This window comes from Trachurus trachurus, assembly GCF_905171665.1.
Source record: "Trachurus trachurus genome assembly, chromosome: 6".
Classification (NCBI taxonomy): Eukaryota; Metazoa; Chordata; class Actinopteri; order Carangiformes; family Carangidae; genus Trachurus; species Trachurus trachurus.
The window spans coordinates 7,996,392-8,013,261 of NC_139897.1; the positions used below are offsets into that span (position 1 = coordinate 7,996,392).

The 16,870-nt window shown below is 41.6% G+C and overlaps 1 protein-coding gene across 1 annotated transcript; it reads left to right on the forward strand.

Annotated features, from left to right (window-relative positions):
* Window positions 1-12,436: 12,436 nt before the first annotated feature.
* LOC310986751 (arg8-vasotocin receptor-like) lies at window positions 12,437-15,716 on the forward strand. The gene is made up of 2 exons (XM_083972812.1): window positions 12,437-13,485; window positions 14,110-15,716. Exons 1-2 carry the CDS (start codon window positions 12,537-12,539, stop codon window positions 14,394-14,396), a joined length of 1,236 nt encoding a protein of 411 aa, XP_083828938.1. The 5' UTR covers window positions 12,437-12,536; the 3' UTR covers window positions 14,397-15,716.
* The last annotated feature ends 1,154 nt before the right edge of the window (window positions 15,717-16,870 follow it).

Below are 16,870 nucleotides of genomic sequence, written 5' to 3' on the forward strand. Positions count from 1 at the left end.
TCAAATCCTATACAAATTTCTGGCAAACAGCTCAGTCAGTTAATTAAAACAACTCATCATAGAGCTCTAAGAGAGTCATGAGGCCTGTGGGTGTTTAGTAACTTGTGTGCTGCTGAAATACGACTGTCTCATCTGTTGAACAGATGTATTAAGACCAAATGAGGATAACTTCAGTCTCTTAGTGGATTGTTTTTGTCTCTGCCTTGAAGGGAAAAACACAAGTGCTGTGTCTGTGTCAACACCATACGTTTTCTAAAAGTGATATTTTGATGGTTTGAAGGTTAGTGCAGTTGCTTTACCTAAAACAACCATATTTGGGTATAAATACAGACACTTTTCAACTAAGCAGTCCATACCATACTTTATGCCATTCACATTCACATGTCTTTTCAGGTCACACAGGTCTACTACCAGTAGCCAGGAAGCTTATCTTAGACATGTCAGGAAACCAACCTGCAGGGTTGAAAGATCAAGTCAGAGGAGTCAAAAACTTTAGACTTCCAACTGTGCAATAGAAATGAACAGTTTACAGTCTGGTATGAAAGCCTTTAATTTCATGAGGAGAACATTTTTCATAATACGTAACTCTCAGTACCATTAACATCAGATGGCACCTCCAAGTCACCGACACTGACCTTAGAGAACACACCCACTAGTCTCCCGTGTCTCGACTTGCCACCCAGTGCCACATCCGATGGCTCGGCCATGTTCTCCAACCTCCGGAAAACACCCCACATGTGCCATCTTCTCATTTGACCCAAAAAAGGCCGCAGGCAACCCCAAACCAGATGGCTAGATGTCTTCAGGGAAGACTTACAACATCTGGGGATCGACATGAATGCCTCAGTAGACCTGGCCCAAGACGGCCGCCAGTGTTGAACTCTGGTGAAGCTCAGCTCAGTGACAACCCTGTTGAGCAAGACCGGGCCCTCGCCATGTAAAACCGTGCTTCCACAGCAGGAGGTCCTTGTAAAGAGAGGGGGGTAGGAACTTAACAGGAACCGTCCTCTCACTTGGCCCTCTCAACTGCTGTGAGTTGCCAATGTGCAACAGTTTAGATCATCACACAATCGTTGTGCGGCAGTTTTTTTTTTTTTACTGCTCACCCTTGCAGTATAGATGCTTTCTAATAATACTGGGTCGTAAAAATGTTGTTTCAATCTTCGCATAATAGCGTGATCGCGTAGTTGTCTGTCCACTTATCATACATCCTTAACTGCCACTACCATCATACGTCTTTTACTGACATTAATCTCTCTTTTTTGGCCTTGTAGACACTTTTTTTTAATAATGCTGGGTTTTTAAAACTTTGAGGATGACCAGTCAGCTCAGAGTAGCCCCACCCAGGAGTTTTTTGGGGCTGATCTGAGTACCTACCCCGAGGCAGGGACTCGTTTGGCCCCCGTAAAAATTCCGGGAGATGGCCCTTCAAGGATGGTTCCTACTCGCAGTGGAGACAAGCACCAATGGCTCCAGCCCCATAAAATGACCCCATTTCCTGCAGTGGAAAGACCCCTTAAAGGGATAGTTCAACATTTTGGCATATTGGCCCATTGACATAATCCTATAGTTTTAGGAATAGTTTGGTTACCCTTAATTATCGGTGCAGCTGTTTTTAGAATGGCGGAGCAGAGCTGCTCAGAGCTACGCTACGGAGGCTAATGGGATTTCTTGGTTTCCCTCATTCAAATACACAATCCAACAACTCCAAAACGTTCTTGTGGACAAGTTGTGACCTGCACATTCACCACACTATGAGATAATAACGGAACGTTGCAAGACAGAGTTGTTTTCGAGGTAAATTCATGCAAAACCGCTGATACACGTTCCCGTCAGGGGCAGTTTTTCAGCAAGCAGTCTCTGCATTTGCCTCGAAAACAACTCTGTCTCATAATGTTCCGTTATTATCTCATAGCGTGGTGAATGTGCAGGTCACATCTTGTCAATGAGAGCATTTTGGAGTTGTTGGATTATGGCACTTCCATGATGGCGATGGCAGCCCACTCTCAGCTTCAAAACTGCTTTTCAGAAACCTAACAAGGCAACTTCCTCCTATGCTGGAAACACATGGTGATTGTTGAGGAAATATTTTCGAGCATTTCCAGGATTGATTTTACTACAACTCCACAAGAATTTCCAGGAGGTCGATTTAATCTGAGGAATCTGCTATGGACATTTAGCTGTAAGATATTTTCATAAAACTTATGTTGTGGATGACATTAAAAAACATTATAGCGACTGAACCAGTGACTTCCTCTCTCCTATGAGGTCACAACTCTGCCATGATTTCCACAAAGAAAAGAACAGCCCAGTTAACATTTCTGAACGTCTACATAGGCCTCCTCTTTTGACAACATCTTTCAAGCCTGGATTTGTTCCATATGAGCTAAACCTCATGTGTATATATAAACACTCGCATATGTAACGTAAGAGTAAACACTCAGACGTTCTGTTGGTGTGCAAACCAGTCTTACTATTTACCTCAGCTCGCATGGATGGCGTGCACTCAACAACACAGTGAGTCAGTCGCACAAGAGTGAGATTGTAATTGGGTAAAAGGCCAAGCTGGAGTAGGCAGCAGTGTGTGTGCCGTCGTCAGAGAGGTGGCCCCAAACACACTCAGGTCTATTTTTGTTCGCCCTTCACCCCTCTCAGACGGGGCATCCACAGGGAAGGACATGAACCACCGGCACCTTTTGGTTCTGTGTAGAATGGAAGGAGCATGAAGCAGAAACGTAAAATGTCAGAGTTGGAGTGGAACAGACGTCCTGTTTTGGGTGGCAAAGTCTCTGATACCAAAAACAAGTAACTATAAGGTCACCCACTGAATATACACACATACTTGATACCGATTTTCTTTTTGTCTGGTTTCATTCCTTTTTCTGACTGAATGTAGATTCTCAGACACACAATAGCTGTGCCGGGAGATTTATTTCACCTCCTGGCCTTTGAAATTTGTCAGAGCCCTGAATTTACTGAATAACCTCAAATTTTACATTCAAGGGCGTCTGAAGAGAAAATAATCACCAGTCCCTTGTGCTCTGACTTTCGGGGTCACTGTTTTGTTCTGTCCTGGCCTGGACCCAAATTTTTTTCTGCTTCTCCTCTGAGCTGCTGCAGACTGAAGGCAGGAAACTACTGTGTAACAAGAGAGAGAGCGAGAGAGAGAGAGGTGGGATTCAGGTTAGAATGAAGCCAGAGGCAACATACTGTATGTTATTTATTTGCAGGAGGAACAGGTATTGTTTATTTTCTGTTTTCCATGTTTATACGAATTTAACTTCCTGCAGCAATTACATTAAAAGTAAATTGAAACCATTGCTTGTGTCTCCATTAGTGGCATAACAATGTGTAGACATGTGTAATTGTGTGGGATGCGCGGACCCATCTGTATTCTAAAGATAGTGATGGTGAGAATGTAAACAAAGGCCGAGCTGTTTAATGAAGCTTCATCCAAAATCTATTTTTGTTTATCAAACATACAATCATATTGGCTCAACATGTGGCTGAATGTATGGTTTTAAATATATATTTATAAATGAATTCCTTCCCTTCAGGCAAAAAAAAAAAAAGATTTACACTTATTGTTGTCATAGACAATAGTTACCCTCTACAAAAATCTCAAAGCAAATAAATAAGAGGGAGTGGGATATAGGAAGAGTGGATGAGAATATTTAAATTACAAAACAACAACAGTTTGTGCTTTAGACATATTTTTGTAATAAATCCTCCACAGTGCAGTTGCCTCCCTCCATGCCAAATTAATGGACGGGATCAGAGCAAGGCCTTGATTCTCCCCCAGAGGGTTGATGTTATTAGGTCACAGTGTGTGGATTCAAAGAAACAGCAGTGAGAACATTGCCGTCTACTCTCCTGATAGATGATAAAGTTGTGTCGATGCCTCTGAGTTTCCCATAAGCTCTCTATTGCAGGATGTACATGCGCACAAACACACACACACACACACACACACAGGATCCACCACATGCGTGCACATCTGTACCAAAAACTCACCCACACACGCCTGTAGAATTTCCATCAGCTAATTCATCTTCATATAAATAACTCAGCTTCTTTTTTTGCTGTTTATGTTGGAAGTTAAGTTTCTCATCAGTGGTATACGCACATATCTCTTTTCAAAAGCTTCGCATCAACTTCTACATGCAGGGTTTGCTAACATTGATCATAACCTCTGTTCCAAAAATTACACCAGGAAAAGAGTGAGGCCTCAGGTTGTTGCCGATTTTTTTTTTTCACATTTACTTCCAAAGATCAAGGTTTTGTTCCTTCCTCTTTGGATGATGTCAGAGTCTCTTTCTTCAAGGAAAACCTTTCAGTCTTCAAACAGCCTCAGCTTTTTGACTGATATTGTCAGCGGCAGCAGTTTCAAAGCATTTTCCAGGAAAATATATTAGTTGTTTTATTCACGCAGAGAACAACGTGACTGTGCCTCAAAACAGATGTTCGTAGAGATAAAAAAAAAAAAAGTGCAAATGACCACACAGCCACACAAACACTTTCATATGAGTATGGCTGTGGGTTAAGTCCAATATATCAGAGGACTAATCAGACACACTTTAATGTTCAGTCAGTCTAGATTACAGATGTCTTTCTTGTGAAAATAAATCAGATGAAGTACTTGAGTTTGCCACATGGGTGATGCCCTTGTGAACTACATCTGACATGAGATAAACCTTTTGGAATGGCTGTATGTAACGTACTATACGGGCAATGTGAACACATTTTGGTAATATTTCACGTCTTGTTTCTGCTCTGTCTCTCTTTGCCTTGGCCACATTTTCCAGTCAGTTTAAATAGGACAATGTACACTTGACAGCCACAGGCATGATTTTATTTTCCCTTTAAGATGAGGATAACGTTTTGATTTGTTATTTTTATTGCATAAACCAGATTTCTTACAGGGAATGATCCAATTTTAATGTCAGTTTCATTGTGCTGTGCTCAGTGTCAGAAGGAGAAATATGTAACACTTGCAGTGTTGAGTTTTAAATAACCCCTTTCAAAAGTAAAAAAAAAAAAAAAAAAAAAAAAGTGCATAAAAATGTGGTGCATGAATCTTTAACTTCCTTCTATGCCCAAAATATATGGAACTCATTAAATGGCCGTATGTGTCTCATTTAACCCCTTAATGACCCAGCATTAATTAGAAGCAGCATGACCCACAGGCCAGTGTAGCAATGCTCAAGTTTTACTATTACATGTAGTATATACAGTAGCCAAGCATTAGCATTAGCAGTTAACTTACCAGTCTAGAGGAAAAGCTGAAATACTTGAGTACTGATTGCAACTCTCTGAACCCTCCATTCTGCCCTGAAGATTTAGCATTTAGTGCTCTTAGTGCACATTATAACCTGTAAAAACGCAACGATGGCCTTGTGACCCACTCCTGTCAAGAGACCACATTCAGCAGCAGAGACAAATGACCTGTGTAAGGCAGTGACAGGCAGAGGCCACTTGCCACCTGCTAAATCTCAGCTAAAGAGTGAACTCCTGGAAACAAGCTGAATGGTAAAAGGACTTGCACTTACATAATGCTTTTCTAGTCTATAGAACCACTCAAAGCGCTTTACACTGGTTGTCACATTCACCCTTTCATACACACACATTTATACAGCGCTTGAAAGCTAATCACCCACACACTCATACAGTACACTTGGGGGCAAATGTAGGCAAGTGTCTTTTCCAAGGACACATGCAGACTGGAGTAGCTGGGAATCAAACTACCGACCTTTCGGTTAGTGAACAACCCACTGAGCCTGAATGAAATCCAAGGTCGAAGACATACGCTGACCTACAAACACCAGTGACTTTATAAGACTGCTTTCATTCACTCTCCAAGTGAGGGATGGACATGCTCATTGAGTGTGTTAAATTTTGGCGCCTTGTGTAATTGAGTTTGACACCCCTGATGAACACTGGTCAGCTGTAAAATTGAAAAAGCTGACTGGTTTTAATGCGGCTGATCATGAGGCATGGAAGCGTTTGCATTTGATATATTAATTTATTCATTTATGTCTTTGTTTTGTATAGAGTTGGTTCAATTAGAGTATTTTAAATAGAAATTCTCAAACTCAAAAACCTATTTTAACTTCTTTTCTACTGTCCATCCATCCATCCATCCATCCATCCATCCATCCATCCATCCATCCATCCATCCATCCATCCATCCATCCATCCATCCATCCATTCCATCCATCCATCCATACGTTGTCTCTTCTGCTTAGGGTGGTTACAACCTGGACAGGTACCAATCTACTATTCAAACCTTTAGAGAAATGAAAATACTATTACAACATATCATTACTCTACACTGTATATTAAAAAGTATACACCTGCTAATTATTATAATAGCCCTAGAGTAATGGATTGTGCAAAAAAAAAAAACTAAGATGCACTGAGATATGAGGCTAATGAGGCTTCTTGTTAAAGACAGGATCAGGCTCTCATGTCCCTACAAGAATGGAACAACTGGTCATTAAGCAGGACAAGTGGATCTGCAGGCTGCCTCCAGCTGAGGAAATGGTTGCAAACATCTGAATGGCTCATTGAGAAAGTGGAGACCATTAGGTTCAGCCTGGCTATTTATTGCCTGAGTAGATTATCTATAACCCTGAAAGAGACAAAAAAGAGAGAGAGTAAAAAAACATCTCATATGTTTTCTTTTCCGGTGGATATATGAATGGTTTCACATCACAGCAAAAATATTACCACCCACAATAATGAGATAAGACCTGCTGGAAAGTTTCCATTACACACTGATCATTTCTCCTGAGTTGTTAACACATAAGTTGGTCTTATGTCAAGAAAGCTGGAAAAACAATATGAGAATAACCTTATGTTGTAATAAAAAGAGAATACAATTATTTTCTTTTCGACACCTGAAGCACATCTATGGTGAAATGAATAATATTAAATGGTGTTAGAAAGAATGCACGGCAACAGTGTCAGGTCTTTGTACTTTTGTGTGGTGCAAACATCTAACAATAGAAAATATTAGTTCATTAGGTTCATCTGTTTAGCTTGTGATCATTTCGAGACCTGTGTGTATTTCAATGTGAGGCATCTAAGCACCTAAACATTTCACCCATGAACATCTCAGGGGTGACATCTCCCCTGATCGCAGACATTTGCTCCTATTCAGCCACAAATACGTTAAACACGTTGGAAACTAACTGACTAATCAGGCTTTCCATCGGCCTAAAAGGCAGCGCCAACTGGAATTATTAAAAGGGAGAAATTATGGACTGAAAATATTTTTTTTTTACAAAAAATGTATACTAAAATAATATTTTTTTTCTGATAAAGAGTGGTTTTACCGTCTCAGTGACCTTTCCATTTGATTCCTGGTGTCAAAATTATCAGAGAAAGTGTGTTCATTTGTCTTTGTATGATGTCTGGTTTAGGAGTTGTGAAAAGTGGCGTTTTCGCCATTCGTGCGGACATAAATTCAAAATGCCCGCCAAAAAACCCCCATGGGATATTAGGTGACCCGGGCAACAAGCAAAAATCTTAAGTAGACACCTTAAGGTTCCTTAAAAACCATGTTTCAAAAATGTTTGTCTCAGGGACATTGGGACCCCTCCTACTAGATTAAAATGCATTAGTGAGGTCGGCTACTGAGGTTTGAAGGTCTGGTGTTTGAATGTGGAGGCTGAGGTCCAGGTCAGGGCCCAGTGCAGGCCAGTCATGGTCTTCCACAACATATTTGGAAAATAATTTCTTTATGACCTTGCTATGTTAATAACTGTTATGTTGAAAAATATTATTCCCCCACTCTTAGAAGGGAATCATACTGTACCAACAGGCGCTACAATTTTAATCATTTTATAGGTCATTTCAACTCAATTCAAAGAACTTTATTTTTCCGTGAAGAATTTTCTGTGAAGAGTGACAGTGCATATTTAAACAAAATAAATACAAATAGATAAATACAAAATGTTAAAATGTTAAAAATATAAAAACAAATGTTAAAAGAGAGAAAGGCACGCACACACACACTTACAAGCATACACAGACCAGGTCAGATCAACTGTTCAGTATGAAGGTACAAAACTATTCATGGCTCTCTTGGTTTTGAAAGGGAGAGATCTGTATCTCAGACCTGAGGGTAAGAGACTAGTGGCTGTGCAGTGTGTGAGTGGTGTCTGAAGCTATCTGGAAACCTTTTTGTTTAGTCCTTCTGTTATAAATGCTGAGAAGTGGTTCTTGTGCCAATACGATTATTTTACTGCTCCTTGTTATGATTTTGTTTGGTGGATTGTGATGGATGCTGGACAGTGAACCAAACCAGGCTGATATGTTGAAGGTAATGACTGATTCAATGAAACACGTGTAGAAAACAGTTAAAACTGACTGGTGAACCTGAAGTCTGCGAAGTTTCCTGAAAAAAAGCAGGCGCTGTTGACACTTGGAGAAGATGGCTAACTTGTATGAGAGGTGAGTTGATCATGGTTGATTATAGTTGATCCTTTCAATTGGCTGGTTGTTGACTGACAGGGGAGGGATGGTGGAGAGGAACTTATAAAAGGCAATTACAAACTGTAGCTACTGCAAAAAACAAGCTCTGATCATCAATGGCTGAAGCTCTTGTCAAGCAAAAAAAAAAAAAAATAATAATACCCCCTCTAGTAATGTCTTATAGTATAACATAGTAATTAGCTAATTGAAATGGATAACTTATGATCTTGTGATGTGATCTTCCATTGGTCAGCCCCTTTAGTTTATAGAATAGTGTATATTATTTTTATGGAATAAACCAACACTTCAGCTCAACTGCACTGTAACCTACACTGAAGTAAAATACTGTTGCATAAATCTGTGCGCTTCAGTGATGGTTAGTTCTGCCCTTCAAAGACAGCTGCACTGAAACTTTCATTATACCATCATAGATCCAGGTTGCATAACTAATGTGTACTTGGTACGGATCTTTGCGATAATAAACCTGAATGCTGTGTTTACTGAACCACTGATTTATCTTCAGCCCCATGCCGAAGGAGAACATGCAAACCTACATATATGAACTTACATAAGCAGTGTATTACAGGAGGTCCTGTTCATTGTCATAACTTTAACCATAAAGCAAACAGATAATTAAATGTCTTGTTTGACATGATCTTCGTTGGAGTCCAGTTGCCAAGGACACAAACAGGTCTGTACTTTAATGAATACTATAAAGGAAAAGCAGATAAGTGCATCCCTGCATCAGGAGGTGAAGGCCGCACACCTTTGCAGTTTCTTATTAGACTTTTTTCCTTTTAACAAACAAACATGTTTTGCAGGTGCTCCTTCTAGATGTCAGTCTGTTTAAAAGGCAGAACATACATATACGTATAGAGAGAGATGAACTGAAGGGTATACGAATCCATTAGGTGTCAAAGATATAACCCAGACAGAACTAGCAAAGCATGTGCATCATGCACTTAGTCAAGAGCGGACGTTCTTCTCGTGCCTGAGATTATATATAGCAGTGACATAAACAATGCATTAAGACCTCAAATCTAATGCGGAAGTTTTACAAACTTCCACTTTTGAAATGTCACACACTGTGATCCGAAATGATAAATCCCCATCAACTAAAAGAATGAGAGAAAATGACTTCTACATGCGGAAGTTTTACAAACTTTCCATTTTAAAATGTCACACACTGTGATCCGAAATGATAAATCCCCCATCAACTAAAAGATTGAGAGAAAATGACTTCTACTTTTATGCCCACACAGTAAATTAACAATTAATGAGATATGAGGGGGAACAGGGTAGCCTAGGTAAAAAAAAATTCAATTAAACAGTGCAATGAGGATGTTTTGAAGCTTCCTGATAACAAATTTAAGTTGTGCAAGAAAGTCGTGTTTCATAAAAGCAGAAACTCCTTAACAAGATTTTGTATCCCAGAGGAGGAGAAAAACCTCCAGTGTTCCCAGAGAATCTGAGCAGCGAAACCTTAAGCCTGCGAGTTAAAGGGAAACATCACGGAAATGATTCAGACTGACTTGTCCAGAGACACAACACACGCATTCCCATGATTCCCGGGCCCAGACACATCATCCACAGCCGAGGATGGACGAACAGAGCCTCCGTGTTCTGGGGCCGCTATAGATGAGACAAACCGAGCCTGGAGCTGCAATAACAGCACAGGACGTCTCCGGTGAACGTCTTCAAAGACAAGAGATGAGAGTAAATATGCTTCAGTCTAGCGTGAAAAGAGACATCCGTTCTACTGTCCTTCAACCCCCCCCCCCTCACCCTCACTCCCTCCTTCCCTCAGGATAAGCGACTGTAACAAAGTGGATTGAGGGAGTAGGAATCAAGACACAACAGGGCTCCCATGGGAGGAGGTTGGTTTAGCTACTCAAGGGCCCAGGGCATCAGAAAATTTCCCCTCACTGTGGCTGCGATGGGAAGATTAGCAGAGACTGACACAGAGATAATTGGGGAAACTTCATTACAGTTCTAAGCCTGTTCCACCGGGCCAGCAGGAAATTTTAAGTAGAGCGCTTTCGTTTGCGGCCGCTCGCTGCAAGCGCCATCGGAAATGAAACGCAGCAGATCTGGACGCAGAATGCAGCGCGAACACAATAAAGATAACTATCCTCACTTATCAGCACATGGGTCAGATGACCTGAATAGCTCTAAAAGATACCCAGGGCAGGTCGGCCTGCACGTGTGCTTTCGCAGTGGAAAGTGTAATAAGCAGTTGGCATTGTTACAGGTCACCTAGAAACTGTCGATGATGAAGATGCTGAGGCAAAGAACTGGGAGGCTGTGAGTGATGCTCGGACCAGGAGAGATACACGGAGCACAGAAGGATGCAGGATGATTGGAGTTGTCAAGTTCAAATGTTAAACACACAAACATTTTTTTTGCATTTGTTAATTAACTTGGATGTTTGACCTTTACCGTGCATAATGAGAAATTCTGTTTGAAGGCTGTTGTCTTATTCATGTTTCTCTGTGCTCACTGATGGACTCACCGAAGTGTTTATCTTCAGAGTCGTGAAGACGTGCACGTCGTCTACATTCTGTCCAAAGTGTGAACTTTCTATCAAACAACAACTGACTTTTGAGTGAACTTTTGAAACGAAGATTATTTCATATCAGCGGATCGTGTTTTTAATTTGAGACATTTCTACTTCCATGCCAGTTTTTTTATTTATTTTATTTTATCTTTATTATCTTTCTTTCTTTTGATTTGAGGTGCTCAAAGCAATGAAAAGTTAAAACAAAAAAATAAACAGTGTCTGGGTCTAGTGTCTAGTTCAGTTCCAATTAAAAGAACCGAGAGGTCGGTGGATTATCCACAATAGCTGAGACATTTTGGAGGAGATGTTATTGATGAATATTTTCAATGTGATCCTCAGTGCTATGACACAAAGTTGTCCACCTCCAGTGTAGAGACGAAGCTGAAATCCCACAGATGGATCAGGTGTGAAAACCAAATCAGCACGACGTTGGATCTAATATGTGTTTTGACCTGTGTCAGGCCAAACGCAAGTCTAAAATTCAGTTTAATTCAAAAGCGAGATTAATAAAACTGAGAGAACCACATGTTGGCACACAAGCTCTGGAGACAACCAATAACACATTATGTAAAAGCTCGTTCGAAGACGATCAGTTATCAGGCAACAGTATTTTCCTCAGGGTGGACTGAGCCTCTCAGTTTGAAATGTGGCTGAACGCTGAACCTGAATAAATCAAGCCACGTGGTTCCTCCAGCAAACCACCTCAGATACACAGATGTCAACAACTCATCACTGCCCGTCGCAGGCCTCATTCTGCAGAGGTGAAGGCAAAAACAACATTCCTGTGTGTTGGTCAATGCATTCCTATTGAGGTAAATGCAGAACAGCGGTTCGAGAAAGAGGCCACATTAGAAAACTGCTGCATATTTCCAACTGTAAACAGCGAGGGGGGGTGATTTCTTAGTGCAACTATGTTCGTTTGAACTGTGCGTTGCTCAACTTACTCCCTTGGAATTTTGCAATTGTGTTGGTGTGAGACTGTGAGTGGCTTTTACAGTGCTGCTCTCTCGACATGTGGTCCAAGCTATGAGTGGGAGAAGCTGTAAATGTGGTGGTTGCGTGCACCGTGGGGAAGGGCTTGGCTGTGCACTGCAAAAAATACAAATACTAAGGTTCTATAATGTGTGAGTAGTGTACAGTGTAGACCTACTATAAAAAAAAATACAGCCTCAAAAAGATTTAATTAGCATTATATATTAGAAGTTAAATAGCCTGTAATATTTTCTTGCATTAAAACGTTATGGTGAAATTAGTGTCATGGTTATCCATATGTAAAATAATGTGCCCTGATTTTTTTTTTTTTTTTGCAGTGTATCCGCTTTACGCACACCCTGTCTGAAATTTGATTCGACTTTAAAAAAGCTCGACGGCAGCCACAAGTCAGAGAGCAGTCAGAGTTCCTCAGTGTGACCATCAGGTAGCTCCTTATACGGGTTGGAGAGGCACTTCACAGCCCCTCTGGCACTGGAACAGCGAGGGCGCACAGAGGGGCAGTGCCATGCACACTCCAGATTACGCGCTGCTGCTGAGCGGGGGGAACCTGTCTTTGGTCTTCAACCCTGTCAATGACCAAACGATGGGGACATCTGGAAACAGCACCGCGCACCCGAACGGATCCGACCCGTTCGCGAGAAACGAGGAGGTGGCCCAAATCGAGATCATGGTCCTGAGCATCACCTTCGTGGTCGCTGTGATCGGGAACGTGAGCGTCCTGCTGGCCATGTACAACACCAAGAAGAAGATGTCGCGGATGCACCTCTTCATCCGACACCTCAGCCTGGCGGACCTGGTGGTCGCCTTCTTCCAGGTGCTGCCGCAGCTCTGCTGGGAGATCACCTTCCGCTTCTACGGTCCAGACTTTCTCTGCAGGATAGTGAAGCACCTCCAGGTGATGGGGATGTTCGCATCCACCTACATGATGGTGATGATGACCCTGGACCGTTACATAGCCATCTGCCACCCACTGAAAACGCTCCAGCAGTCCACTCAGCGCTCCTACATCATGATCAGCTCCACGTGGATGGTCAGCCTGCTGCTCAGCACGCCGCAGTACTTCATCTTCTCCCTGAGCGAGATCAAGAACGGCTCCGAGGTGTACGACTGCTGGGGGCACTTCATCGAGCCCTGGGGCGCCAAGGCGTACATCACCTGGATAACCGTGGGCATCTTCCTCGTGCCCGTGTTGATACTGGTGATGTGCTACGGCTTCATCTGCCACACCATATGGAAAAATATCAAATACAAGAAAAGGAAAACGACGCCCGGTGCCGCGAACAAGAACGGGCTGATTGGGAAGAACTCAGTGAGCAGCGTCACAACTATATCGAGAGCCAAACTGAGGACCGTGAAAATGACTTTTGTGATAGTTGTGGCTTACATTGTCTGCTGGGCGCCGTTTTTCACGGTCCAGATGTGGTCTGTGTGGGATGACAACTTCCAGTGGGTCGGTGAGTATACCGGGCAAATTAAATGCATTCAACATAATTAGGCTACAGCCGTGGGAACCGTGCGCCACGGAACACGGAGCTCCTGAACACTCGTGCGTAAACGTCGATCCAAGTGCGCACTGCGTTTATGCACGGAATTATTTGGCACACACAAAAAATATCAAAGTTTATGGCAAAATGATTGTAAACAAAAGTTATCAGGAACATTAAAACATTATTTTTTACAAGCTCCATTCCACTGGTCTGCTAGATTAAGGTTCCACGGCGGTGAACTCAGGGAATATATTTCTCTTCAGTCTCAGATGCATTTAACTAAATACCAAGTTTAATCTTGTAGCTACTTAAAAAAAAAAAAAAAAAACTGAATGATGTTGTTATACAGTTATAGAGTCACTGTGTCTACCAGGCAGATTATTTTACTATAATTCAGAAATTGGCCCCTTGGTGCAAAAATATAAAACTGTTAACACCTTTATGAACTTGTTCATTTGACAAATGTTCTCTCCTGTACATGACACCAACACCAGATGAATTAACTTAGTCAGGCATTTCTGCAGCCGAGCCTGGACCAGATGTTTTGCAGATTAATCATCCCTTTTCCCTTTCCTTCTCTCTGTTCTCCAGATTCTGAGAACACAGCGGTGACCCTGTCTGCGCTCCTTGCCAGTCTCAACAGCTGCTGCAACCCATGGATATACATGATCTTCAGCGGTCACCTCCTCCAGGACTTTGTGCACTGCTTCTCCCGCTGCCACAAAAAGAACCACGACTTCAAGAAGGAGGACTCGGACAGCAGCATCCGCAGGACCACGCTGCTCACTAAGATGACCAACCGGAGCCCCACGGGCAGCACTGCAGGCAACTGGAGGGAGCTGGACAATTCTCCCAAGACCTCCATTCAGACGGAGTAAACATGCAGCCAGACGAGTCTGTTTACAGAGGGTGAACACATGTCTAGCAGTGGCACCAAGGTACACAAACAGTACGAGCTCATCCTAACTTTGAACTTGACTGACAGTGACTGAAAAGGTCCCTCAGACTCCAGTTATGCAGACCAAGCTGTTTACATGGGAAACAGAACAGAAGTGAAGGCGTGTGATATAAACAGTGGCAGAAAATCTGGCGACATTTCTTTTTTCTTCTCGCTGGTTTCTGCACACACACATATGTTATTTTTTTCCCCAAAAAACTGGCAGGAAAATATAAGAAAAACAATTAGATATAGAAGTAAAACTGAAAAGTTTGATCATAATTTGGCATGTTTTTAAATCCCCAGGATTGTTGGTAAAAAAAAATCCTAGATGCTGACAGTTATGTTTTTACATTATTTTGTTTGACTTTAGTTATAAAACTCAGACAAGGCCTCAAGTAATTCAGCCCCAACATGAATTCTTTTTTAATGTTTTCAAAAAAAAACAGCACTTTTTTTTTTACATCTGTTCCTGCATGAATGCTTGCAAAGATAAAACTTAGGTGTAAGCAGCAGCCAGGCGGTGTGTGTTGTGGTAAAGGACTCTTCCAGACCACAGGCCTCCATGTAACCGTGCCAGACACCTCGTCCTTTGTGTTTAATCCCCCATGTTGTTGTTTTTTTCTCTGAACCAGATATATAAAGGGATATGTTAAAGAAAGAAAAAAACACTGCTGTAAACTCTTGACCTTTCATTAAAAAAAAAGAAAAAATATGTTTTAAGCTACATTCATTTATTTATGGGAGCATTCATATTATTTATAATTTGCTTCAGGTTTTGTGTCAGTGTTGAAGCAGTGTGGATGGCCTTCATTCCTCCACAGCAGAGGCAGATGGAAAATAGCAGGAGTTTTGTTTCATGTTATATATACACACACAGAGATGGGGGTGTGTAAGGGCTGCTGGGGGGCCCTTGGTAGAATCACACTGGCCACAGATGGAGTTTGTACACACCGACCCGTAGACCCCTCCCACTGCCTTCACAAAATGTTGGGGAGACGCTCACACATTCCACGCACACTACGTCAGCACACTTCCTGATTTTTTTTTTTGTCGAACATCCTGCACCACATGGGGAGGGGGGGGGGGGTTGTTTTGGCTTCATTTGCACTCCAGACAAAAACAATTTCCTGCACATTAATGTGATGTACAGCACCACCATGTTTCTCAGACCTTCAAGGACCCCACAAGAAAATGTTGATTTTAATGTATCTGTATCCAGATATTTGTATTTCTGAATGTATTGTATTTTGTACATAAAAGGCACTTGGTTATCTGTAAATAGGAATAATATTGTAAATATGTTCAATTTGTCTGTAATGATCCGTGCACATTGAAAAAGAATCTAAATATCCTATAGATATATTATGTTGAAATACATGTATTAATGTTCTGAACACCACGCTGGCTTCGTCTCCTCTTTTCTCAGCCACAACACAGATGTTGCCGCTTCGTGCAGTTGCTACACAGCCGCAGCAATCTCTGGTGTTTGTTATCCTGAGGATTGAGTAAATTTGCACTTCTATCTGCAGCCAATCTGAGCTCTAGAAACCTGCCAAGATCTGGGATTGTGCAACCGTGCAACCTTTCCATTGAAAATGACGTGAATGAGGCAACAGTGTTGTTAATGGGGGGTTACTAAACAAGTCATCAATCTCCACAGAATTTGGACAACAGATCATTTTGTAGTGTCTCATCGTGTAAACTTGTTAGTGCAGTGTGTTGCTGGATTAAAGCAACATGATTCTTTCATTAAAGGAACAGATTATGCGCATTACCAAACAAGTCTGTGTCTATCTGGAGATGATAAATCAAACAAATGAGGTATAACGTGTTAATTACTAAGATTTGTTAGTAGATAGATTTTCCTTCATGTTAACCTGAGTTTATGAGCTGCTGGCTGAACCCTCATACTTACCATGCTGACACGAGTGTGGTCTAACTGTCAGCCTGACATTGAACTATTACTAATAAGTGTGACTATTTTTTCACATCAACCACGTCTCTATAGAAACAACGTCTCTGTTGCCCTGGACGTTGTACAAAGTACACAGTCGACAGTTTTCACAGGGCAACTTTCACTGGGAGAGACCAGATCCAAAGAAAAGTGGTCACGGCGAGCTGAAGAAATGAGATGGAGAGTAACTGAAATTTTTCCTGGAAAGAAGCTTTGCTTTCAATTTTTTCTTTTACTGTCCTGAGCAAAACAGACAAAAATCCACCTCGTGTCCACTTCATTGATGGGGAGCTATAAATCAAAGAGGTCCGGACGGCAGATATAGGGGAAAAAGTGAAAAGGCTTTTTTGTTGCCGTTGTAATTTGGGTAAACTGACACTGAGACCGTCTATTAGACAGCAACATAATGTGATTATAATTATAGTGAGTCATTTCATTCTTCTGTGTCTTCCTGAAAA